The 24,523-nt window shown below is 41.9% G+C and overlaps 2 protein-coding genes across 4 annotated transcripts in view; one reads left to right on the forward strand and one right to left on the reverse strand.

Moving 5' to 3' along the window:
- Positions 1 to 105: 105 nt before the first annotated feature.
- Positions 106 to 6,289, reverse strand: ANKRD49 (ankyrin repeat domain 49). 3 transcript variants are annotated; one of them, XR_006579969.1, is made up of 4 exons: positions 5,939 to 6,289; positions 4,487 to 4,772; positions 2,434 to 3,026; positions 106 to 522 (listed from the first exon to the last, which is right to left on the reverse strand). XR_006579969.1 is itself a non-coding variant. In XM_045019734.1 (3 exons), the coding sequence occupies exons 2-3, from the start codon at positions 4,757 to 4,759 to the stop codon at positions 2,565 to 2,567; spliced, it is 735 nt and encodes a 244-aa protein (XP_044875669.1). In that variant the 5' UTR covers positions 4,760 to 4,772; positions 6,087 to 6,289; the 3' UTR covers positions 1,660 to 2,564. The 3 variants fall into 3 exon arrangements, 2 of the variants coding, with proteins under 2 accessions (XP_044875669.1, XP_044875661.1); XM_045019734.1 differs by lacking the exon at positions 106 to 522 and having other exon boundaries at positions 1,660 to 3,026; positions 6,087 to 6,289; XM_045019726.1 differs by lacking the exon at positions 106 to 522 and having other exon boundaries at positions 1,660 to 3,026.
- The window catches only part of MRE11 (MRE11 homolog, double strand break repair nuclease), a 45,908-nt gene continuing 27,673 nt past the window's right edge, over positions 6,289 to 24,523 (forward strand). The window contains exons 1-11 of the mRNA XM_045019715.1: positions 6,289 to 6,423; positions 7,345 to 7,484; positions 7,922 to 8,054; positions 9,038 to 9,198; positions 10,437 to 10,524; positions 11,390 to 11,531; positions 15,191 to 15,305; positions 16,903 to 17,088; positions 18,142 to 18,313; positions 19,058 to 19,138; positions 19,661 to 19,787. Coding sequence (XP_044875650.1) covers positions 7,465 to 7,484; positions 7,922 to 8,054; positions 9,038 to 9,198; positions 10,437 to 10,524; positions 11,390 to 11,531; positions 15,191 to 15,305; positions 16,903 to 17,088; positions 18,142 to 18,313; positions 19,058 to 19,138; positions 19,661 to 19,787 — 1,225 coding nt within the window. The 5' untranslated portion in view covers positions 6,289 to 6,423; positions 7,345 to 7,464. The remainder of the gene's footprint in view (positions 6,424 to 7,344; positions 7,485 to 7,921; positions 8,055 to 9,037; positions 9,199 to 10,436; positions 10,525 to 11,389; positions 11,532 to 15,190; positions 15,306 to 16,902; positions 17,089 to 18,141; positions 18,314 to 19,057; positions 19,139 to 19,660; positions 19,788 to 24,523) is intronic.

Here is a 24,523-nt window from a genome sequence, read left to right on the forward strand (position 1 = left end):
AGTACTGATTAAGTGGAGACCCACTGCAAATTACTAAATTTACCAAAGCTTTATCCTGCAGAACACTTCGAATCCCATTCTATATAAGTCAGTAACATAGCCAGGTGGAGGGAAGAGAGGGAGCGGGGAAAAAAGGTGCTTTTACTGGCGGGGCAGCGCTCCAGGTCTTCGGCGGCAGGACCTTCACTCGCTCCGCAGATCTTCGGTGGCATTTCGGTGATGAAGCTTCAGTGCCACCGAAGACACCTGAAGTGAGTGAAGGTCCTGCCGCCAAAGTGCCACCGAAGACCTGGTGCGCCGCCCCGTCAGTAAAAGCGCCGCAGTGGGTGATGCCTTTTTTTTTTCCGCTCCCGGGTGAGTAAAATTAAAAAGGCGCCACTTGTGCTCGGTGTGGGAGCGAGCACTTCCCCCCCCTCCCCAGGTACGCTACTAATATAAGTGATATATGTCAAAGTCTGAGTAAGTATATGGTCATTTATTTTGCAAAAATAATGAAACCTTAATCATGAGACCTCCCTCTACCTCCCTCATTCTCACAAGCCACCTGATTGCAGGAGACAGGTTCCTAGCTGTGGGCTTTGTGTCCCTGCAGCCCAAAGTTATGTGCCTATTTCTGTGAGGAGGTGGGGCTTAGGACACACCCCTCTCATCAGTGTCTCCCCTTGGCTTGCTTACCTGGCTCGCCAGCCAGTACACTGACTTTTTGTGGATCACATGTTAGGGAGTCTGTCCTGTCCCATTCATTATTTAGGCACCTATCTTAGTCTTTGTGGATCACAGTGTTGTTCCTGTGATTTTTCTAGGCACCTAAAAGGCAAAGCTGAGCATTGCAATTACCTTTGTGGTTCTGGTCCTGAGCTACTTGGAGAGGAAGGTGTTGGCAAAAGGAGAAACTGCTGGAGTCAAGGACTACTCAGTGTTGCCAATGCTTGCGAGTTCATTATGAGTCTCATCATGTTTGGTGTATGTCTTAAAGCTCTAGCTCCTGGGCATACATGAGAATCTACTTTAAACTAAAAGCTGAAAGTAGGTTTCTAGCTCTCATGGTTGCAGAGAAAAGCTTGCCAACGTCACTCAAGTGCACCCCACAAGGTTCAAAAAACAGTGAGAACCCAAGATGCATGATTTTTAATCCAATCCCATGTTTTTTGTGCCTGCCTCATGATATTTGAGTGCTCCAAGTTGACAATACTGGCCACTCGTCAGTTAAAAAGGGGATCAAATACAGAACTGAACTCAGGGAACTGTTCAAAAGTTAGAGAGAATTTCTGAGAAAACACACAAAATGAAATGTACGAGACTAAAATGGTGTCCTGACTCCTGTGTTAGAATGAACCGTACAAGACTTCAGCATGGATCAGACACACTACTAAAGTCCCTTCTGCCCTGTAAAATGTTCCAATCAAGTCAGACACAACAGTGTTTTGTTTATCTTGACATGCTTCAACTTGTCTACAAGTGTGTATTTGGATGCATCTAAACATTATTTCTTAACTAATTTTGAAGGAGAATGTAAACAGAACCCTTAATGATAGTCATCTCCATACAAAAGTACCAATAAAACTAAACTGGAACTGCTTTTAGCACTACAGGAATACTGCTCTTGGTCTATGACCAGACAATTTCATTATTAGGCCTTCAACAAAGATCCACAACACAAAACAATATTTAGTGTTAAGTATTTTATTTTAAAATAAAGAGACTATATATTTTGAGTGTCCCCTGTATAAGTTAGTTACATTCAGTTGGCATTTTTGTGCACTTTAAGTTAAAACATGTGTCTCAAAAGTTTAAAACAAACAGTAACTACCAATTTGTGCATACCTGCTAGCTTACTTAATGTTCCAGCTTCCTCCTTGACTTGATATTAGTGTTTCGGACTTTAATTACAGTAAATCCTTGCTAACTTGTACTGATTAAGTGGAGACCCACTGCAAATTACTAAATTTACCAAAGCTTTATCCTGCAGAACACTTCGAATCCCATTCTATATAAGTCAGTAACGTAGCCAGGTGGAGGGAAGAGAGGGAGCGGGGAAAAAAGGTGCTTTTACTGGCGGGGCAGCGCTCCAGGTCTTCGGCGGCAGGACCTTCACTCGCTCCGCAGATCTTCGGTGGCATTTCGGTGATGAAGCTTCAGTGCCACCGAAGACACCTGAAGTGAGTGAAGGTCCTGCCGCCAAAGTGCCACCGAAGACCTGGAGCGCCGCCCCGTCAGTAAAAGCGCCGCAGTGGGTGATGCCTTTTTTTTTTTTTTTCGCTCCCAGGTGAGTAAAATTAAAAAGGCGCCACTTGTGCTCGGTGTGGGAGTGAGCACTTCCCCCACCCCCCAGGTACGCTACTAATATAAGTGATATATGTCAAAGTCTGAGTAAGTATATGGTCATTTATTTTGCAAAAATAATGAAACCTTAATCATGAGACCTCCCTCTACAATATCACCCATTAAATCTTTTCTGAGAAGTGGGGAGAAACCACTTGTTTTGGGTGCAAGTATAAAGAATGCCATGTTACAAAGAGGAAGCAAGTGAAATTCACATTCTGAAGTTTAAATAATGAGAATTTCTAAGAATCTGGCACAGAATTTGTGCAATTTTCTACAATTTCAAAAAGGTAGTGATATATGTCAGTTCTTCTAGCAATATCAAATGCAGTTTCATCCAAGTTATTTTTTAGGTTTGGTTTCACGTAACGATTCATCAGCAGAAGTTCTAGTGTTTCTTTACTCCCTCGGTTTCCTGCAGCAAGATGCAATGGTGTCAGCAATCCATTTGTTTGAGCGTTGATATCTGCACCATGCTGAAGTAAAAACGAAGCCACCTTTGTATTGTTCCACTTACATGCACTATGTAGAGGCGTCCAGCCGTCCACTGTCAGTGCATGGACATCTGCACCTTGGGCAATTAATTCACGCACAACATCTAAATGTCCACTGTAGGCAGCTCGATGGAGGGGTGTGTATTGATCTTCGTCTTGGACGTTAACAGGAGCTAGCTTTTGAGAAAGGAGCCTGCGCACTGTGCTAAGCTATGTAAGAAAGACAGACAGCTTAATATAAACCTCACTCAATGAGATGCACTGCTTTTATTTCTACAATCTAGAGACAGCCTGGTATGCAGTCAAAGCAAGTTTATAATATTGATCTCAGAAAGAAGCTTGTACACAAACAATTGTAAAATGATTCCAATTATTTTACTGCTGCTATTTCTTTTGGAGAACAGACATGAACACACTGGTACATGAATGTGTGTGCGTGCAGGTGTGTGCGCAAACTCTGTACTTTTAGACAGCAGTTTATGTAACAAGTGTAATTAAATAAGGTCAATTTATAGTCTGCTGATTTTAGTGCATATAGGATAAAATACTATTTAATGGGAATGTTTTTGTCAAGAGTAACTATCTTCCCCTTCAGTCAAAACACAATTCAATTAATCTCCTGTATATACACAGCATAGTTTTGAAGAGAAAAAAAAAAAAGACCATGTTTGAGGTAAGAATTTTTTGGTTTGTTTTATCTTAGGGATAAGCAGGAATTATCCCATTGGATCAGACCAGTAGTCTACTTAGTACAGCATCCTGTTTCTAGCCCCAGTTCAGGCAAGCATGTGCTTAAAGGTACTTGCTTCAGTCCCACTGACTTCAAGCAACCCCATTTCCAATTATGGAATAACTTGCCCAAGGTTATTCCTAACTCCCTTTATGTAGTGCTTAGTTTATGCCCTAAAGCACGAGATGTTATATTCCTTATTTTAAAAAGTTATCTTCTACAGCAGAACTGTTGATGGTCTTATCTATATAGCTGGATTCAAATCAAACTTTCATTGAATCTTACTCAACTCTTGGCCACAATCATAACCTGTAGAACTCTGCCACATGATAACTATATGCACAAAGTTACTTCTGGCAGTATTTCTACCAACTTTACAGTTGGTAGAATACTGTTTATTAATGCACACATACAAAGGCAAAATCTCTCAAAAAATTATTCTCCAATTTATTGGAAGTAGTTAACCGGCTTCGGTTGACACACTGCAAACAGATCGCTTGCAAGAGATGGACCACATTTCGGCATTCAAAATTAGTGTACTTTGTTTTAATATGACATGCATTAAAGCAATACAATAGGCTTAAGAGTGTACCTGTTGGGCTCATAATTTGTATTAAAATACCCAGAATGCTCTTTCAGTTCACAGTATTTGAGCTCTTGGTACAAATCAAGGCCTTGATCCTGCAAACTGAGCTGCATGGAGAGACACCTGAACTTATCTGGAGCCTTGCTGACTCGAAAGGGAGGCCACCCCTGTGGATTTGCTGGCAGGACTTGGCCCCAAATGTTCTAGGGTCCAATTAACTGGGCTCCCAGTATGCTTTGCAAAAATGCAACAATTATGGCTAGATTTTTGTTTTTTTAAGTATAATCTGGGTAGGTACCAATTTAAGGTAATACAGTAAAAAAAATTATATATAGTGGATGAACTCCTTCTTACCTGATTTTTTTCAGCTGCCCAAAGCAGAAGTTTTTCTGGATCGTTCTCCATTTTCTTTTCTTGCAGTTGGTACCACTCCTCACTTTTTTCCTCCTCTTCATCTTCCTCATCAGACTCTCCTGACCAAAGACTCTGAGTTCCTATAGGAATTAGATGTCTGTGTGTTTCCAACAATTCAAGTTGGTTAAAGTTCTCAGAAAATTCCAGTAGCTCTTCTTTATCATCTTTTCTATTGTCAGTATTTTTCTCATCTGATTTTCTGATTTCATTCATTTTTAGTTAGCATCTGTAAATGTCAAATGTACAGAGTTAAATATTTTTTCTTCTTGTACTGTCTTGCTTCTTTTCTGAGTCATTCAGCATTACCTCCTGCCAAACACACATACATAAATCATCAACAAAAGCTAAAACAAGGGTTGTGCCAATAGCAGCAACATAATGAAACACTTTTCAAGAACCAATTTTAAGAATGCCAGTTTTATGTACATTTTACCAAACTGGCTATGTAAACAGGAACTGTGTTAGCTGCAGTTAACATATTTACTATGAACCACCCCTCCAGAAATAGAGAGCTTGTACACGGTAATTATGACATCTGCAAAAGTATATGGCGCAGCACTGAATGTGCATTCTGCATAATGTGCTTGGAATACCCTGCAGCAGCCAAATGGTTAACAGTGTTTAGAAATTTTACATCTATTTTCAACATTAGTTTTTGCTTCTGTTTTACTTTTGAGTTATAACAATAATGACTTATCTATACATTTCATCCAAAAGCCTGGGATAGCTTCAGGGTGCAGATGAGGTGAAAAAGAAGGAGAATACTGGGCATTTCCTCTGTAAAGCACCGCAGCTAGGAGAGAATCCCAAGACAGGGGCAGAATGGCAGCCCTGTGCTCAGCAGGACAGGATTTTTCTCTATCAGTGATACTGTGGGAACTGCCTGAGCATGCAGTCCTCAAAAGCAGGCACTCAATTTAATCCATAAACTCCCTTGCCCCCACCCAAGAACTAGTTTATCCATCTTTAAAATTCAAAGAGAAGGGATGGAAGCCAAGGTCAACCTCCTGCCCACTGTTCCCAGCTTCCTGTTGTCCCTTTCCTCTATCTATTCCCTGAGTCCTTTCTGGCTCCTGCTCCCAGGATGCAGCTGGTGCACAGCAGACGGGCTAGTTGCATTGTACTCAGCAGGGTAGCTCGTCAAAAAACGTACTCTTGTTACATATCCCAGTTTGTTCTGATGATGCAAAACATGTCTCAGGTGACTAGTAATCTGAGCTGGACTCCAGCCAGGTCACTGTGGCATTCACAGTACCATGAGATTTGTAATGACTTAGAGTAGCCAAGAGCTCAGGTTCACGTGCCACCCCACACCCAACATCTCCAGACCCCGCCAGCACTCTCCTGGGGCAGCAGGTGCAATACTGATGCCAGGGAACGAGAGCCACTTACTAAACCACCTGCGCCACTTCTGGCAGCACTGAGCGCTCCTGCTAAGGGACGGCGCCCAGCCAGGCACGGGCACCGACCCACCCGGGCGCCGCTGAGCGTCCGAGCTGCGACTGGCTCCCGCCCTGAGCTGCTACGGGGGCAAAAATCCCTGCCCAGCCTCGCGCATCTCAGGGGCGGGGCCGGCGACAGCGACCCGGGCCTCGGCGGCGCGCCCCCTCCACATGGAAGCACACGGACGGAGCCCAACACGACACTTCCGCCCCGCAGCTCCTCCCGGAAGTGGCCGTGTCGCTGCCTGTGATTGGTTCCAATGTGGCCAATTGCGTCCCTCCTGTCTTGCCCCGGTCTGGGGGAGGAATGGGTAAGGCGGGAGCTGGTGGGCAGTTATCGCGAGAGGACACCGCTCAGTCTATCCCCGCCCCTTCAGCGCTATGGAAACTGAAAGCGCGGCGAGGCCCGGGCTGGTGACGCCGTAGGGCTGCCGGGTGAGGGCCGCGCCGCGCGGCGAGACGGGGCTGAGGGGAGCCGGGCCGGGCGGGCCCCGTGCAGCCCGCCGCGCCCTGAGCCGCTCTGCGCAGCGGGTGGGCGGTTGATCTCGCCCAGGCTGCCTGGCAGCGTTGCCCCCCCCCCCGCCCCGTGCCGTGCTCCGGTGCCCGGCGGGGAAGCGGCGCGGCGTGTACATGGCAGGGCTGGTGCCGCGTTGTTTGGACGCAGGCTCTGGCCTGCCGGGCAGGCGGGAGAGCCGCCCACTGGGGTCACGGGGCGGGATTGAACTGGGAACCGCCCGCGCCCGAGAGCCCCGTTGCTGGGGCTGTAACCGCTGATCTCCGTGGGTCGGCACAGGGGGGCTGTAGCGCCCGGCAGCGGGTTACACACAAGCACCTGGGTCCCTGCGTCGCTGGTCCTTTGGCCCTACCTCTGCCCCAAAGAGCAAGATACAGCATCGCATGCGTCCCTGCTTGCTGCGGGCTGTGCTTCTGTCCGCCCCAATGCGTGTTGGCTTGCAGGCAGCCTGCCAGCCTGGCCCCCTCCGGTGGGGGAGTTTGGGTGCCAGCTGATTAAGGGAGTTCTGTCTCATTGCAGTTCAGGAGCCGCATCGTAAATTAAATTGCGACGGATAGCTCTTGAAAAGCCCTGTTTCTGGGACCGCTTCTGTGCTATATACCTTTGAAATGCCACTTTGGTGTGCAAGGGGCAGAAATAGAGATCCGTTTTGCCCCATATACTTGATTACATTGTGCAGCAGTGAAATGGATAAACAAAAATGTGTCATTTTCTTATATACATCTGACTTTTTGTATTTTTAAAAAAGCAGCAGTACAGCTATCCGTGCAAAACTTGGTAGGTGGCATGAACTCAGTTTATTACGCGCTTAATTGTAATCCATTTGTATTCGTGTCTTTTAGACACTATTCTGTGTATTCGAAGCTAGAACTGAACTTTCTGCCTTGTACTGACCCATCAAGCTCAGTTCAGAACTGCTCAGTGAGGAGTCCTAGCCACCTGGAGCCATTGTGAGCGCAGAGATGAGTCGCATCAACTCAGGGTAAGCTCCTGTTTTTTTCAGGCCCATAACCTCCCTATGCAAACATTGCACATGTTTCTGTTCCATCTGAAAGGAAACAGTCAACTGGCAAGCTATTCAGTTTTTTAAAAAATGAATTAAATACAGTTTCAAGTACTTGATCTTCCCATTTCAGCCAATATTTGTGGTTTTATGAATAATTTTTTTTGGATCCATTTGCAGGATCTAGCCTATAACCTCTTCCATTTACCATAATTTTAGGTGGTGTTTTAAACAGAAGTAGGTTAAACATTTTGAGACAGACTTGATTTTTAAGTTGATGATGATCTGTTAACTCCACAAAATACAATGTTTTCTGTGCCACACTGTATGTGCATGTGGTGATTTTTGGAAAAGACTGTTGAAATAGCTGAATTCATAGTACAGTTTTCTATTTTTATTTTTTTAATTCAATTTAGGGATAAAGAAGATACCTTCAAAATCTTGGTTGCCACTGACATTCACCTTGGGTACTTGGAGAAGGATCCTGTGCGCGGAAATGATACGTTTGTAACTTTTGATGAAATTTTGAGACATGCTCAACAAAAAGAAGTAAGCAGCCTTTTGGAAAATAAGGTTATGAGACTGGACTTTGGATGCTTTCCAGAAAGTATTAGGAAGGTTGTCTCCAATCCTGTATCTGGATCTTGTGGAGCCCTTTGAAGATTGTGGCCCTTGTTCCGAAGTGATTATAAGAAAGTTGCTCAATCTAAAGAGGGGTTTGAGCAAGAGTAGAAATGTAGCTGATGTTCAGTTCTTAGCAGCTAATATGGTACCTTAAATGTAATAATGGAAGTACTGGACAGTTTTATTTTCAGGGACTCTGGTAGGAGTGAGCCATTTATTTTGGAAATTGAGTACCTGATATTGGAATGAGCTCCATGAAAACAGACCCACATTGGTTTCAGTGGAGGTTGTTTGCAGGGGAGCTCATTGCAGGATTAAATGGAATTTAGGCTCTGGTACCTTTTAAAATGGGAGTTAGGCTTACCTTCTATTCTTAGGAGTGTAATAATTCCCAGATAGATCCAAATGTATATTCGTAATCCTGACGGAGCTGTTTTGTTGAATATCCAGTCATTTAACATGTATTCAGAAATTCAGATTGGTTGGGCATCCTTTTCAAAATAATGCAAAGTGAATTAATAATGATTTCCTAGGGCTAGAGACAATACATTTCCAGCTTCTCCCCTGTGAAATACCTGGGTGGAACACCTGTAAAATATTGTTGGCACTTTCCTTGTAATTGATTTTAAGAATTCTGTAGTGCTGCTTTGCCAAGTGTTGTATGCTTTTATTGTTGTGGTTTTGGGTTTTGTAAATTCAGATTCTTTTAATTTTTCTGAATATTGTTAGATAATTTAACTATAAGCATTTTAGGTTTTATTTGTTTTACAATCTATAAATATATCAACTTGGATGACCTGGTAAGAAATTCCATACACTTCAACATAAAATCAGTGTTTTACAAGAGAATTGCTTTTAAGATAATACAGAATACCATTTGACTATAACAAAGCTCTTGATCTCTGCAGGTGGATTTTATTTTATTAGGTGGGGATCTTTTTCATGAAAATAAACCATCCAGAAAAACATTACACAACTGCATTGAATTATTAAGAAAATACTGCATGGGTGATCATCCTGTCCAGTTTGAAATTTTGAGTGACCAGTCAGTCAATTTTGGTTTTAGCAAGTAAGTATATTTTACTGTGATGAAATAACTACAGTATGCTGTGCAATTTGCTGCTTAGGTACAGTAAGCTGCCACTGCAGTAAACTTAAGAGTCTGATCCTGTAAGCAGCTTATGGGCAGACCTCTGCAAGTCAGTGGATTTCTGTGAATTTTCAGTAGTCCGCTGTGTGGAGCAGGTTGCAGGATCAATTCCTTGGTCTATTTTCTGAGAAAATATTCTTATGAACTTTGTCACCATCTTTGGATGACTTTTCTAGGTATATTGCATATCATATACATTCTGATATATGTAAGCCCAGTATTGGAAATATGTCAGTATGCCCATTTGAATAGTCATTGAATACAATAGCATTGGTTGTATGAACTAAAATTATTTGTAGTATTGGGTCCCCATAATCCTATCTAGGCTTTTGAGCTTTTAGAACTGAAAGATTTTAACATACATTAAACTGCTCAAACTTTTGAAAACAAAATTCAGCTTTGGACAAAGACCAGGAATGAATGTTGAAAAGGAGGTGGTTTTTTTTTGTTTGTTTGTTTTTAATGGAGACTGTATGAAACAATTTTTCAGCCTTAAATATAACAAAGTGTGTACCAGGTGAACACAGTGATGCAGTACAGTGCAAACTCCCATCTGTATCCAAAGTCTTGTTTATCCAAAATTATGTAATGACTTTCCTCCCCCACACTCCTGCCTGCTGTCTGTCTGTCTTAGCTATGTCTATGTTCTCCATCTGAAGAATTTGAGCACCTCACAGTTATTAATGTATTTATCCTCACAACACTCTTGTGAAGTAAAGCAGTGCTATTATCCCCATTTCACAGGTAGGAAACTGGCACAGAGCCTAAATCCTCAAAGGCATTTAGGCTCTGCGATTTCAATGGAAGTTAAGGACCTGAATACCTTTTGAGGATCTGGGCCTAAGTGACTTGTCAACATCACCCAGGAAGTCTGTGGTGGAGCAGGAACCTGAACTCAGGTCTCCTAAGTCCTAAACTGGTGCCTTTAACCACTGCCCTTCCTCTTAGTCCCATTTAATTTAGATAAAGTGAGATCTCATTTAATAATCACCTGCTTTAGAGTGTTGCTGAATGTTTCTTTATTAATGTTCATATAAAATGCTTTAATATACAATTGAAGTTTCTGTATAAGTTGTTGTTTTGATAAGAAAAATTGTATCATGTATGTTGTGTATGCAAAGAGCTTGTAAGCAAATGTAAACTTTTTTCCTATTCAGATTTCCATGGGTGAACTACCAGGATGGGAATCTCAACATTTCTATTCCAGTTTTTAGTATTCATGGCAATCATGATGATCCCACAGGGGTAATTATTATAATGATGACAACAATTATACCATTGCACAAATACAAGTTTGTTTGTTTTTTCCTTTGGGAACAGGTTACTAACATCAGTCACCCCATTTCACTTTTAAATTTCCTTTTTAATGAACTGAGTGAATTTTCCTTTGTTTTGCTCATGTTAGGCTCTACATTCAATTATTAGGAGGGGTCGGAAGAGAGGATATAGGACCATATGATCTGCCTATCTAATACCTTATTTTAGGGATTTCTAGAGCTAGAGATAGGATAAGGACTTATTGCCCCTCAAAATACAAGAGAAGTTGAAAGGATTTTCAAAAATTAGGTATAGAAAAGTTCAACATTTTTTTATGTAAGAAAATGTCTTTAATAACTTGAGTTTTAATGTCAGTCCTTTTCCATGCATTTAGATTATTTGTTAGCTGTATGTTTTAAATTGATTTACAGCTTTAGTTACTACTTCTGGTCTGTATGAAGGAAGCCATCATAATGTTGGTCAAATATTTTTAATTGTTGCTTAAAATTAAAAAAAACAGCCAAGTTATTAAAGTTTTTAAAAGCGCATAAGGCTCATGTTTTCAAACTACTGTTCATAAAGGTTTTCATTATGCATTTGACATGGTGGATCTGTAATATAGGATTATTATTACTATTCACAACCTACAAAAAAATGAGCTATTTAACAACAGCAAAAATGTAACTTAGTAGTTCATACTGAGCAATCAATTTAGCCAAGCCAGGTCTCATTCAGGCTTCCTTTTTACAATACTTAATAAACTATTACTATTTGTCTTGCATTGTTGAACAAACGTAGAAGTTGAATTTAAGTACAAATCCATTATCTTTTTGTTCCTTAATATTTTCAATAGGCAGATGCATTGTGTGCATTGGATATTTTAAGCAGTGCAGGATTCCTGAATCATTTTGGACGCTCATCATCTGTAGAGAAGATAGACATTAGTCCCATTTTACTCCACAAGGGAAGCACAAAAATTGCTCTATATGGATTAGGTAAGCTTCCTTTCTGTTCAGCTAGATATTTCAGAAGCATGTCTAGACCCTTCTTTATATCACAGAGTTCTATTTCCTTCCTTACTGAGGTTTATATCAGGGGTCGGCAACCTTTCAGAAGTGCTGTGCCGAGTCTTCATTTATTCACTCTAATTCAAGGTTTCGCATGCCAGTCATACATTTTAACGTTTTTAGAAGGTCTCTTTCTATAAGTCTATAACATGTAACTAAACTATTGTTGTATGTAAAGTAGATAAGGTTTTAAAAATGTTTAAGAAGCTTAATTTAAAATTAAATTAAAATGCAGAGTGCCCCCCCTCCCCCCGCACGACTGGTGGCCAGGACCCGGGCAGTGTGAGTGCCACTGAAAATCAGCTCATGTGCCGCCTTCAGCACGCGTGCCATAGATTGCCTACCCCTGGTTTATATTCTAACTTCATATAGAAGTAGTGAGCCAGGTAAAGAATCTTAGAATCAATATTTCTAGGGAAAGGTGTTAGACATTGCTCAAAAGCATGTGTGCACATGCTGTATCTCTTATCCTGAGATGAACTTGCAAAAGTAGTATGTGACCTCCTGACCATAAGAGAGAATTTAAAAAAAATAGAACCTCAACAGGTTTTATCATTGGCTTGTAGTTTATTCACAGTACAGCATGTTTACTCACTGAGTGGAGCAGGCATGATCACTTTATCTTACCCTACATTCTTTTCACAGGCTGCTTGTAAAGAGGCAAATTTGATTTTAGTTTGTCGTGTTTTATAAAACCCTTAATGGTGCATATTCCATCTATACTTTTATGACTTCCTGTGAGACCTGTTGAGGTTTGTATCTGTGTTCTTGATAGCAGCTTTTAGGGATTCCACTATTGTGTCAGGAGTCAGCAAGTTTAATATGGTGGTATGTAGGATATACTTGTTTATTAACTGGAATCTCTTGTTGTTGAATGAAACCCATTCCTCTCCATTTTTACCCCAACAACTCAACATTGTTTAGGATTTTTTAATAGTGCTTGTTGTGCTTGTCTGAAATAGTGTTTTTTGGCACAGACGGCTCTCTTGTCCTGTCCAGCTGCATAAATAGCATCTATCTCCATCAGTTCCTCACCACTTTTGAGAAACACCTGAAAGTTTTTCTCTTTCAGAGGTGTTTTATGATAGATTTCAGCCTCAATATGTAGGACCCTTTTTCCTTCCTCTCATGTAGTGCTCTCTCTTTATTTCCTGGGTTTTTGTTTAGGTGGTAGTTTTCTTCACGTTTTAAAAATAATTGTATTGTACTGTGATACCATTGTGTAGTATCCATAACATGTTGGTATAAGACTCTTTTTAAAAAAAAAAAATTGCACATCCTGCCACTTGTACTTCTTGTTTAATATTATAAGAGTTGATTTTTTTTTTCCAAGTTATGATAGTGGAAAATGGAAATTTGATTATTTTGCTGGCAAAATAAGGTCCTAATTATAAGCAGAATTCACTGCAGATCAGGGTCTTCATGTAGAGAAGTATTTAGTAAGTGTGGTGCTGCTTGAAATCTAGTGAAGCTAATGCTTCATATCACACGTATAAAGGTGTTAACAAATATTTTTAACTTTTAAGTAGATGTGTTTGCCAACAGTGTTATTGATTAGCAATAATCTTTTTCTTATGTGCAAGTTAAAAGAAAAAAACAACAGCAACTTTTTTTCCTTGGTGAAGAAGTACTTGAGTTCCTCGTAGAAATTATGATTATTTTTAAGGATTTTATTGAAGTGCCTTACTTGGTTTTTGGGGAGGAGATTTAGATGCAAAAATTTTAATTATTTTGTACCCCCTCCCCAGGCGGGGGCGGGGAATTCTGCGCCACTGTGCGATGAAGAACTTAATGGTTTTTTGCACGGAATTTCCTTTCCCCCACAGAAATAAGCTGCAGTGCTGCTGGCTGCCACTAGGGGCCACTGGACCCAGCGGAGCCCAGCTTTGCACATAGAAGACACGCCCTGGGGGACGGGGAGGGAGCTAGAGGGTTCCCAGCAGTTGCAGTTCCCAACATGCCCTGAGGGAAGAAGATGGCAGCACACAGTAAACTTCACACAAGCCAGCATCAGGCTGTTTCTCCCTCTGGATCCCTGGGTTCCTGAGGAGTAGGGGGGTGGGTGTCAGGGCGAGGGGGCCCCACAGCTGGGCTCTGATGGGGAGGGGTGTGGGGGTTTGGGCTGGGGGAACCCACACCTGGGCTCTGGGGGGGCGGGTTGTGGGTGTCTGGCCCCCAGCTGGGCTCTGCAGTGGGTGGTGAGGGGCCAGAGAAACAGGAACTGGGTTGTCATAGGGGTTTCTTTCAATTCTGTTACTCTTGGGAGAATTTGTGTGTGTGTCTTTATTGTTACAGACATACTTGCTGACAAGTATTTTGAAATAAATTACCAAAATAACTGAAACTGGCATGATTACATAGTGTTATTTTGACAAATACAGTTTGCAGAATTTTAAAATACTGAGTGCAGAGTTTTTAATTTTTTGCTGAAGAATTCCCCCAGGAGTAAATTCCAAGCAGTCCTCAAGTACTGTACGTTGCTTATTGTTTCCATGATGTAAGGTAGGGGTAGGCAACCTATGGCATCCATGCCAAAGGCGGCACACGAGCTGATTTTCAGTGGCACTCACACTGCCTGGGTCCTGGCTACCCATCCGGGCGGCTCTGCATTTTAATTTAATTTTAGATGAAGTTTCTTAAACATTTTAAAAACCTTACTTACTTTACATACAACAGTAGTTTAGTTCTATATTATAGACTTATAGAAAGAGACCTAAAAACGTTAAAATGTATGACTGGCACACAAAACCTTAAATTAGAGTGAATAAATGAAGACTCGGCACACCACTTCTGAAAGGTTGACGACCCCTGATGTAAGACATAATCTTTAAAATAAACACATCAAATGAAAAACATAAAAGCTTTACCAAAATAAATTATTTTAGGGCTTGATTCTGCTAGGTGTTGAGTGCCTCCAGCACCTATTCAGGTCAGCTGGAACTGAGGTTACTCACTCCTGGCTACATTTGGCATTGAGAGCACTGCACCTTTCAGGATCAGACCCATGAAGAAAATAGGTTGGTTTAATAGATGGCCATTGTTTGCAAACAGCAATTTTTTGAGTCTACTTCACTGGTTCCCTGTATGTAGTCTAGTCAATTTTTGTTTAGCCTTTTCACATACAACCAAAAGGGGGAGAGAAGTGCGTGTGTGTATGTATAAAAAAAATAGGGCTGTCACGCAATGAAACAGATTAGTCGTGTGATGAAACAATAATAGAATACCATTTATTTAAATATTTTTGGGTGTTTTCTACATTTTCAAATATATTGATTTATATATATATACAATTGTAAAACCTGATAATTGGCAGGGGGACTCAAGGGCAGGTGTAATGCCTGCTGGAATTAATTTCAACTTTTTTTTAAGGACTAGATTTCAGGTTGATGAGTTTTTCCATTTTAGAGACAGAGTATGTTAAATAATAAAATTACCTTGATCAAATCCGTGTTAGTGCCTCAAGGTTCTTTAACAATCAAAAGATACGGTGTAGTCTTGCCACACAACTTCACTTTCCATGCTTTTGCTGATAAAATATAATTTATTGTACAGTAACATTGATTAACATTTTGCCATGGACATTCCAGGATCTATACCAGACGAGAGGCTATATCGAATGTTTGTCAATAAGCAGGTAACCATGCTGAGACCAAAGGAAGATGAAGATAATTGGTTTAATTTGTTTGTAATTCATCAGAACAGGTAACAGTATTGACTGATTATGATTTTTGTTTTTCTAAGTAGATGTATGGTTTTGTGCAACAAAAATATTTAAAATCCTATGTAGGAAAATTAGGTTCATGACCTGACACCTGCTACCTTGGGGCTTGTCTACACTGGCAGTTTACAGCGCTGCAACTTTCTCGCTCAGGGGTGTGAAAAAACACCCCACTGAGTGCTGCAAGTTTCAGCGCTGTAAATCACCAGTTTAGACAGTGCACCAGCGCTGGGAGCTGCACACCTCGTGGAGCTGGGTTTTTTAGAATGCTGGGAGAGCTTTCTCCCAGCGCTCTGCTATGACTGCAAAAGCATGCCACTGTAGACTAGCCCTAAGACTGTTGGATATTAGTTGCATCAAGAAAGTGGAATATGTCAAATCTTTCTGTAACAACCTCGTCCAGCTGATCTGATTACAGAGAAGACATATGGAAAGAAGAGTGGAGTAAAGGAGTTCACACTTGGCGGAAAGGGTGACCTCTGAATAAGGAGGTTGAAAACAGCACAGCTTCATCAACTGGGTTTCCGGGGAGGGTGCAGTTTGTCACAAAACAACTGTGAATTGTCTACTCTGAACTACTTTTGTGTGTGTGAGGAGAAATATGAGTCTATAAATTTGCATGTTATAACTAGATTGATTATAGTACAGAACGGCACAAAAGCTATAAGTAAGTTGGGTTTGCAAGTCCCACATTTTCATTTGCACTTTCCAACATTTTAAAAATCTACCATGGCAAGAGTATTGTACATGGTTGTACTGTTCCGCATATGTTATTTTCCCAGAAGTGTTAGCAGGCAAAGAGTGAAAATCACAATATTGTCATCCGTTTTGCTCTGCATCTGTTCAGGAAAGAGTATGTGAAGGTGTCACAGATACTTCCAGGAAAAAGATGGGGAAGCAAAAGTCTGGGAATGTTGTAGAGGGAGCACCATCAGATAGTGCTCATTACTGACCCCATCCAGCTGGCTGAAGGAGCAGCAATAACTGGATAGAAGGGGTCTGTTGTGGGTCCCCATTTTAGAGGAAAAAACAAAAGTAAAGGGGAGTGGGAAGTGAGGATTAAATATTTAGGATTAACACTAAAAAGAGAGAAGTGGAGGAATTTTTTCCTTTAAATAGAGGCTGTAACAAAAAGGCTTGAGAGATGGGAAAGAGGTTCCTGGGGAGGAAAAGTGAAGAGCACGCAAGCCAAGTGAAAGGAGAAAGGAATTGGGGGATAGGGGGAATAGAACTAAATAAGCTTAATGTTAGAACAGAAATGGCATTTGAGTTTTTTTAGCTACCTTCTTACTTGTGAGGAAAAATAACTATTAAAAATCAAGCGAAATAGTATTTCTCTTAACTCAGCATTTGAATAACTCATATCTGTGCAAGGAATAAAAAGGAGGAATATTTATTGTCCATGTGCATGTGAAATATATACATTGCCAAATATTGGAAAAATCCAAACCAAATTTAACTGTAATATTGGTTATTATATAAATTTAGTGCTTTACAACTGTTCTTTCTCCCTACTCTCCGCTCCCCCAAAACAGCCAAAACTGTACTTTGTTCTAATTCTCTTCCTTTTCTTTGAAACAGGAGTAAACATGGAGCCACCAATTACATTCCAGAGCAGTTTTTAGATGACTTTATTGACCTTGTTATTTGGGGTCACGAACATGAATGTAAAATAGCTCCAACCCGAAATGAACAGCAACTTTTCTATGTATCTCAGCCTGGAAGTTCAGTGGTTACTTCTCTGTCGCCAGGGGAAGCTATAAAAAAGTATGTGTTTTCTTGAGTTTTGTTCTAATATTTTTCTCGCATGCTGTTTTAAGCAGGACATCTCCTACACCAGGGGTGCGGACCTTGGGGTGGGGCCAGAAATGAGGAGTTCAGGGTGCAGGAGGGGGCTCCGGGCTGGGGCAGGGGGTTGGGGTGTGGGAGAGGGATTGGGGGTTGGGGCACGGGAGGGAGTGGGTCAGGGGTGCAGGCTCCAGGCGGCGCCTACCTGAAGCAGCCCCTGGAAGCAGTGGCATGTCCCTGCTCCGGCTCCTTTGCAGAGGTGAGGCCGGGCTGTTCTGTGCGCTGCCCTGTCCGCAGGTGCCTCCCCTGCAGCTCCCATTAGCCACAGTTCCCAGCCAATGGGAGCTGCGGGGGTGGCGCTTGGGGAGGAGGCAGCTCATGCAGCCCTCTGGCTGTTCCTAAGTATAGGAGCCGGAAGGGGGATATGCCGCTGCTTCTGGGAGCCTCGTCGCGTGTGTGTGTGTAGCAGCAGCAGCAGCCTCTGACCCCGCTCCCGGGCTGGAGCGTGGGAGCAGGGCAAGCCTCAGACCCCGCTCCCCAGCAGGAGCTCGAGGGCTAGATGTGGCCCGTGGGCCGTAGTTTGCCCACCCCTGTCCTACACAGAAGATACATTTATTGAAATATGAGGGAATGGATTGGGATATAGTGTTGTTCTGTCTGACAGTTTATTACGTAGCGTAATTAGCCAAAGGGTTAAAATCAGTATTTTATGATAATTTAGCCCTGGCTTCTTTAAGCTAAATTCAGCCTTGTAAGTAGATACAACTCTGTTCACTTAGGTGGAGTTAGCCTGGAAAAATGAAGGGGCTCTTGCATCCTGTCTACTTCCACAAATGCACATGCTTTCATGTAATGACTAGGTGCAATCTGGCCCTTACAGCTGTAATGTCCTGAGGGCACGACCTGAAGTACTGCTCTGAGCAGATTGTTACTGCTTTACAGATTTTCAGTGAGGTTGATGTAAGAGTGAAGGAGAGTTTTGATCTGAATTCTGACTTATCTGTCCTCATTTCCAAAATTATTTAATTCCAGGCACATTGGTTTGCTGCACATTAAAGGCAAAAAAATGAATATGGAGAAGATTCCCCTTGAAACAGTACGAAGTTTCTACATAGAGGACATTGTTCTTGCTGATCATCCAGACATTTTTAATCCAGACAATCCAAAAGTAACACAAGCAGTACAAGCATTCTGTATAGAAAAGGTAACTGCCTTGTATTTGAACTGTAGGAAGGGAATGTGATCTTGTGGTTAGCATAGGACTGGAAATTGGAACACCTTCATTTTCTCCCCATGTATGCCGCCAACATGCTGATGCCTGGGGGGAGGGATAGCTCAGTGGTTTGAGCATTGGCCTGCTGAACCCAGGGTTGTGAGTTCAATCCTTGAGGGGGCCACCTAGGGATCTGGGGCAAAAACCAGTACTTGATCCTGCTAGTGGAGGCAGGGGGCTGGACTCGATGACCTTTCAAGGTCTCTTCCAGTTCTAGGAGGTAGGATATCTCCATTAATTTAAAGTCTCTCTCTTCATTACCCTATCAATACTGGCCACTCCCTCCCTTTCTTAGAATCGCCCATCAACTGAAGGATCACAGTTGTATCTAATACAGAAGTATTCACATATTCTAGAACTTCATAATATTTAATATGACACTGAACTACCTAATGAAAACCTGAGAAGGCTTGTTAGCTACTAGCAGGAAACTTAATTCTAATACCGCAGTCTTTTTTGCTGAGATCGAGTCTTTGTGTTTCACACATTTTTGGCCAAATTCTGCCATCTCTTATGCATATGTGCATAAGCTCTTTATTACTTAGACACCTTTTTCCCCCAACACAGTTAGTTTTAGACAATGGCTGGAAAGGTCCAAGTAGCTATAACCAGAGAAAGTAATACATGCTGAAGAGTAACTTGTATATCTACCCCTTCATTGCTTGTGCTGCTCAGGTTGAAACACTGCTGGATAATGCGGAAAGAGAGCGTCTGGGAAATCCGCGCCAGCCAGAAAAACCTCTCATAAGATTACGCGTAAGACTTCGTTGCTTTATTCTAAAACTCTTGTTGACTTGATTGCTTTATGCTACATGTTCTTTACAAGTTTTATATTTAATAATTTACCTGCTCATACACAATTTAAATTGTGTTTTGTTTTAAATCCCACCCTCACTGTACATGTACCCTGAGCCTTTGTGGCATGACCAGTACTTTCCAGCAGGCAATTGTATGGGATTCCCTTCAGTGCATGCCACTGATCCTCCTTTATTAGTTGATGGGATAGAATGTATCATCAGATATTAAGGAATGTGATGTTGCTCTTTACAGAGGCATACATGCCACTTTTGCAGCACTCCTAGACATAGGAGTCTGAGACTGGATTGGTAATTAAGTGTATGGTGTTAACATTATCATCTGACTGGCTCATTGTTCAGACTTTTATTTTAAAAAATAATAAAAGAGAGCAAGAAAGAAACTGATGCATCTTAGACTATTTGAAGTGCTTGGTTTCCTTGCCTCTATCCCAAATTTCATCTTGTGACATTTTCATTTTAGGTTGATTACAGTGGAGGTTTTGAACCATTCAGTATTCACCGTTTCAGTCAGAAGTTCATGGAAAGGACAGCTAACCCAAAGGACATTATACATTTTTTCAGACATCGTGAACAAAAAGAGAAAAATGGTAAGAACAAAAAGAGAAAAATGGTAAAAACAAAATTTGTCAGTTAAAAGTAACATGGAAATTTTATTTAACTTTTAAAACCAATATTTTTAGGGGTTCGCTATCTGTGTAAAATATGTAATTAACAGAGACCGTATTATTATTTTGTTTTACCATAGCACCTAGAACCTTAGTCAAGGACCAAGACCCTAACAATAGAAGTCTGCAAGGACCCCTCCAAATCCATACAATTTTTGCAGGAGTATGTGTTCTTTTTGTTATTGTTTTTAAATCTTGGTGTTCAGAGGAACACCCTCTCTCAACAGTTTATAGAGAGTGACTTTATGGCCTCAGAGTACCTTTCTGAACTGTGTGTTTAATACTGTGCATAAAACTGCATCACAGTTGGGTTCTCAATAAGTGAACAAATTAAGAGGTAGAGTAGCAGTTCTTATATGATTTAAAAGCATCCATGGGGCTGTGAAAACTTCGGAGAGTTGGGTTTTTCTGTGATTTCTTTCTTTGAGACATGTCAAAACATTTACCCATTTGACAAGGAGTTTGTCCTGACTTCAGAACATCTGAGCACCATTGGGGGTAGGAAATAGCCTTATTATCCACATACAAACTTCCCTTACCCTTTATAAGTCAGTGCTCACATGGAGGATATCAGAGGTTTTTCTCTCTTCCCTTCCTGGCTGTATCCTTTTACTTAGTACATTCATGCTTAGGACATATTCATCTAAAAGCTGTAGGAAAAATTTGCTGAGGTATATTTGACTTCTCTGAAAACTCAGTAGCTAAATCTTTGCCTAAAATCCCAATCTGAAATGGTGCCATGTTTTTCTTTTTGGATTTAGTAAGAATCAGTGCTTGATGTGGAATAGTGTGATCTATTTGCCTTGATCCATTACCAGATTATCCTATTCCAGATGCCTTCTATCAGAGTGTTCCTGTCATTAAAATAACAGCCACTTGTCACAGTGTAAATCCTACTATGCCCAGAATTTTAATAACTGGTTAATAGTTGTTGACAATTTTGTCCTAATAATGAATCCCTAATAATCACTAATGAAGATGTGGTTTGCATAAGAACATGCTGTGCTGATCTAATGGACTTCTAATGTACATTAGTGCTTTATAAGTAATCTAATTCCATTGACAGGTGTGTATACAGCGGCACTTGAATTAAGTTGAAAACATTATGCTTCACAGTTAGTAAACACACTTAAAAAGCTCTTTAACTAATTTTGAATTAGGTTGCTGTTCTTCTGGGTGGGATTGTTTGATTTAATTGAGCACATAATTTATTTAGAAATCTTTACCTTATTAGTCCTTTGAAACTACAGAATAGCTACTGTAAGCTTGATCACTTTCGACTTTTCACTTGTCTGCTTAATAAGCAGCTCTGCTTTGAAAAGTGAATGTAAAAATGGCATTATGGGATTCTGTGTTTGTTTCTCAGTGGCTTCTTTGCTTAATGCCTTTTAACACAAGGTTGGTGACTAGTAAAATTAATACAATTCATGACTCAGTACAGAATGAGGCTCTTGACTTTGCATGTATAACAGATCTGATTGGAAGACACTACAAGTTCACTGTTGTCTCCAGGTGGATATGTGGTTCAGCAGAAGGTGAAGGGATACAGCTGGAGTTTTTACATTTGACCTCAAATGTAGATGAGTGTATTCACATTGTGTGTGAGTGCCAGAATGGGGATAGGATTGGACTAGTGTTGTAGTCTTTTCCAATGGAAAAGACCTGTTTGGGCTTATCAGATTACTCAGCTATAGTGGTGCTGAAGTAAGTGAGGTTGGTTTCCATGGTGTCTATAGATGTTGATTCTTCTAGATCAGCTCAGAATTTTAGATTATAACGTCTGTGGGATGTTGATATAGCTGACTATATTTTTGCACAGAGCTTAGCACAATGAGGTTCTCGACCTGGGGGTAATTTTTGGGCATTACTGCTGTAATAAGATGTTGGTAAGTTCCACTAGTAAAACTGAGCACACTCTCGGGATCTTGTGTTTGGCTTGGAATTGGAAGTTGGACAGATGAATATTACGGATTTGTTGAGTGACCATTGTCCTTCTGGTTTGAAGTTAGTATGAACCTATCCTTCAGGGACCTGTTTTTGAAGACCTTCCCCGAGTCTGATGGAACAAGTGAACTTCCAGGGCAGCTTTGATAGAGAATATTGATTAGCCAGCTGATTTCTCTATCAGTGCTTTGGTGGGACCTGATGATGTTTGTTGTTCTACTATTGATCAGGTGGCCCCGAATGCCCTTTTGGAGAAGAAAGGCAACACAGGTCACAGGTGATGTCTTGTGTAGAATGTTCATATTGCTTTGTGGATGAAATTGCTATCTAGCGAAGGCCAGCAGAGAGATACTGGCTCTACTGTTGGTGAAATTTGCCAGTACTGTATTTTTCTATGCAGGAGTTGTGTACCCTCTGCTCAAGAAAACAAGTCTTGACTTTGGGCATGGATGAATGCTAGCCGGCTGCCACTTGATCTGGGTAAGACAGAGATAATATACATGACTTGTGGGAAGTAGTCTAAAGAGTTTGCAAAGAATAATTTGGCACCTTTCACTGAAGGATTGTAACCACCATTTGGAATATGGGTGCATATTTAAATATATTACTAGGTCCTGGACTTCTGGATCCTCAGGGAGTGATTGTGGCCAAGGTTACTTTTTCCTTCTATGCCTCGCAGGAAGCATGTGACCTTTTCTCTTTGATATGGACCTTGCCAATTGTCCTTTCATTGAATCATAGAAATTAGGATTGGAAGAGACCTCAGGAGATCATCTAGTCCAACCCCCTGGTCAAAGCAGACCAACACCAACTAAATCATCCCAGCCAGGGCTTTGTCAAGCCGGGCCTTAAAAACCATTAAGGATGGAGATTCCACCACTTCCCTAGAAAACCCATTCCAGTGCTTCACCACCCTCATAGTGAATAGTGTTTCCTAATATCCAACCTAGACCTCCCCCACTGCAACTTAAGACCATTACTCCCTGTTCTGTCATCTGCCACCACTGAGAACAGCCGAGCTCCATCCTCTTTGGAACCCCTCTTCAGGTAGTTAAAGGCTGCTATCAAATCCCCCCTCACTCTTTTCTCTTCTGCAGACTAAATAACCCCAGTTCCCTCAGCCTCGCCTCGTAAGTCATATGCACCCCCCCCAATCATTTTCGTTGCCCTCCGCTGGATTCGCTCCAATTTGTCCACATCCTTTCTACAGTGGAGGGCCCAAAACTGGACACAATACTCCAGATGTGGCCTCACCGGTGCCGAATAGAGGGGAATAATCACTTCCCTCGATCTGCTGACAATGCTCCTACTAATGCAGGAGCGTTAGCCTTCTTGGCAACAAGACTCATTTCCAGCTTCTCATCCACTGTGATCCCGAGGTCCTTTTCTGCAGAACTGTCACTTAGCCGGTCAGTCCTCAGCCTGTAGCGGTGCATGAGATTCTTCCATCCTCATTGCAGGACTCTGCACTTGTCCTTGTTGAACCACATCAGATTTCTTTTGGCCCAATCCTCAAATTTGTCTAGGTCGCTCTGGACCCTATCTCAACCTCAAGGGCACGCTGCTTAATACCGGCAGCCAACTAGACATTGAGTCATTGATCACTACCCGTTGAGCCCAACAATCTAGCCAGCTTTCTATCTACCTTATAATCCATTCATCCAATCCATACTTTTTTAACTTGCTTGGAAGAATACTGTGGGAGACTGTATCAAAAGCTTTGCTAAAGTCAAGGTATATCACGTCCACTGCCTTCCCCATATACACAGAGCCAGTTATCTCATCATAGAAGGCAATCAGGTTGGTCAGGTATGACTTGCCCTTCGTGAATCCATGTTGTCTATTCATGATCACCTTCCTCTCTGCCAAGTGCCTCAAAATGGTTTCCTTGAGGGCTTGCTCCATGATTTTTCCACGGACTGAGGTGAGGTGAGGTTTGTAGTTCCCTGGGTTCTCCTTCTTCCCTTTTTAAAATATGGGCACTCTATTGGTCTTTTTCCAATTGTCCAGGATCTCCCTCGATCGCCATGAGGTTTCAAAGATAATGGCCATTGGCTCTCCAATCACATCAGCCAATTTCCTCAGCACCTTTGGATGCATTAGATCTGGACCCATGGACTTGTGCATGTTCAGCTTTTCTAAATAGTCCTTAACCCAGGGGTGGGCAAACTTTTTGGACCGAGGGCCACATCTGGGTATGGAAATTTTATGGCGGGCCACGAATGCTCATGGTTCCCGGCCAATGGGAGCTGTGGGGGTGGCGCTTGGGGTAGGAGCAGTGTGCAGAGCCCTCTGGCTGCTGCTGTGCGTAAGGGCTGGAGGAAGGACATGCCGCTGCTTCTGGGACCCGTGCAGAGCCCCAGCACATGCGGAGCAGGGCAAGCCCCGGACCCTGCTCCCCGTCAGGAACTAGAGGGCCAGATTAAAACATCTGAAGGGCCGGATGCAGCCCCCAGGCTGTAGTTTGCCCACCCCTACCTTAACCTGTTCTTTCACCACTGAGGGCTGCTCACCTCCTCCCCATACTGTGCTGCCCAGTGCAGCAGTGTGGGAGCTGTCCTCGTTCGTGAAGACCAAGGCAAAAAAAGCATTGAGTACTTCAGCTTTTTCCACATCATCACTAGGTTGCCTCCCCATTCATTAAGGGACACACACATTTCCTGACCTTTTTCTTATTTCTAACATACTGTAGAAACCCTTCTTGTTACCCTTCA

The sequence above is a fragment of the Mauremys mutica genome, chromosome 1 (genome assembly GCF_020497125.1).
Source record: "Mauremys mutica isolate MM-2020 ecotype Southern chromosome 1, ASM2049712v1, whole genome shotgun sequence".
NCBI lineage: Eukaryota > Metazoa > Chordata > Testudines > Geoemydidae > Mauremys > Mauremys mutica.

Bases quoted from the DNA above. Each gene is read 5' to 3' on its own strand.
- ANKRD49 (XM_045019734.1), bottom strand. From the start codon at position 4,759: ATGAATGAAATCAGAAAATCAGATGAGAAAAATACTGACAATAGAAAA. The intron at 3,027-4,486 runs GTAAGAAGGAGT...TTTCTTACATAG, and splicing joins GGGCAGCTGAAAAAAATCAG to CTTAGCACAGTGCGCAGGCT.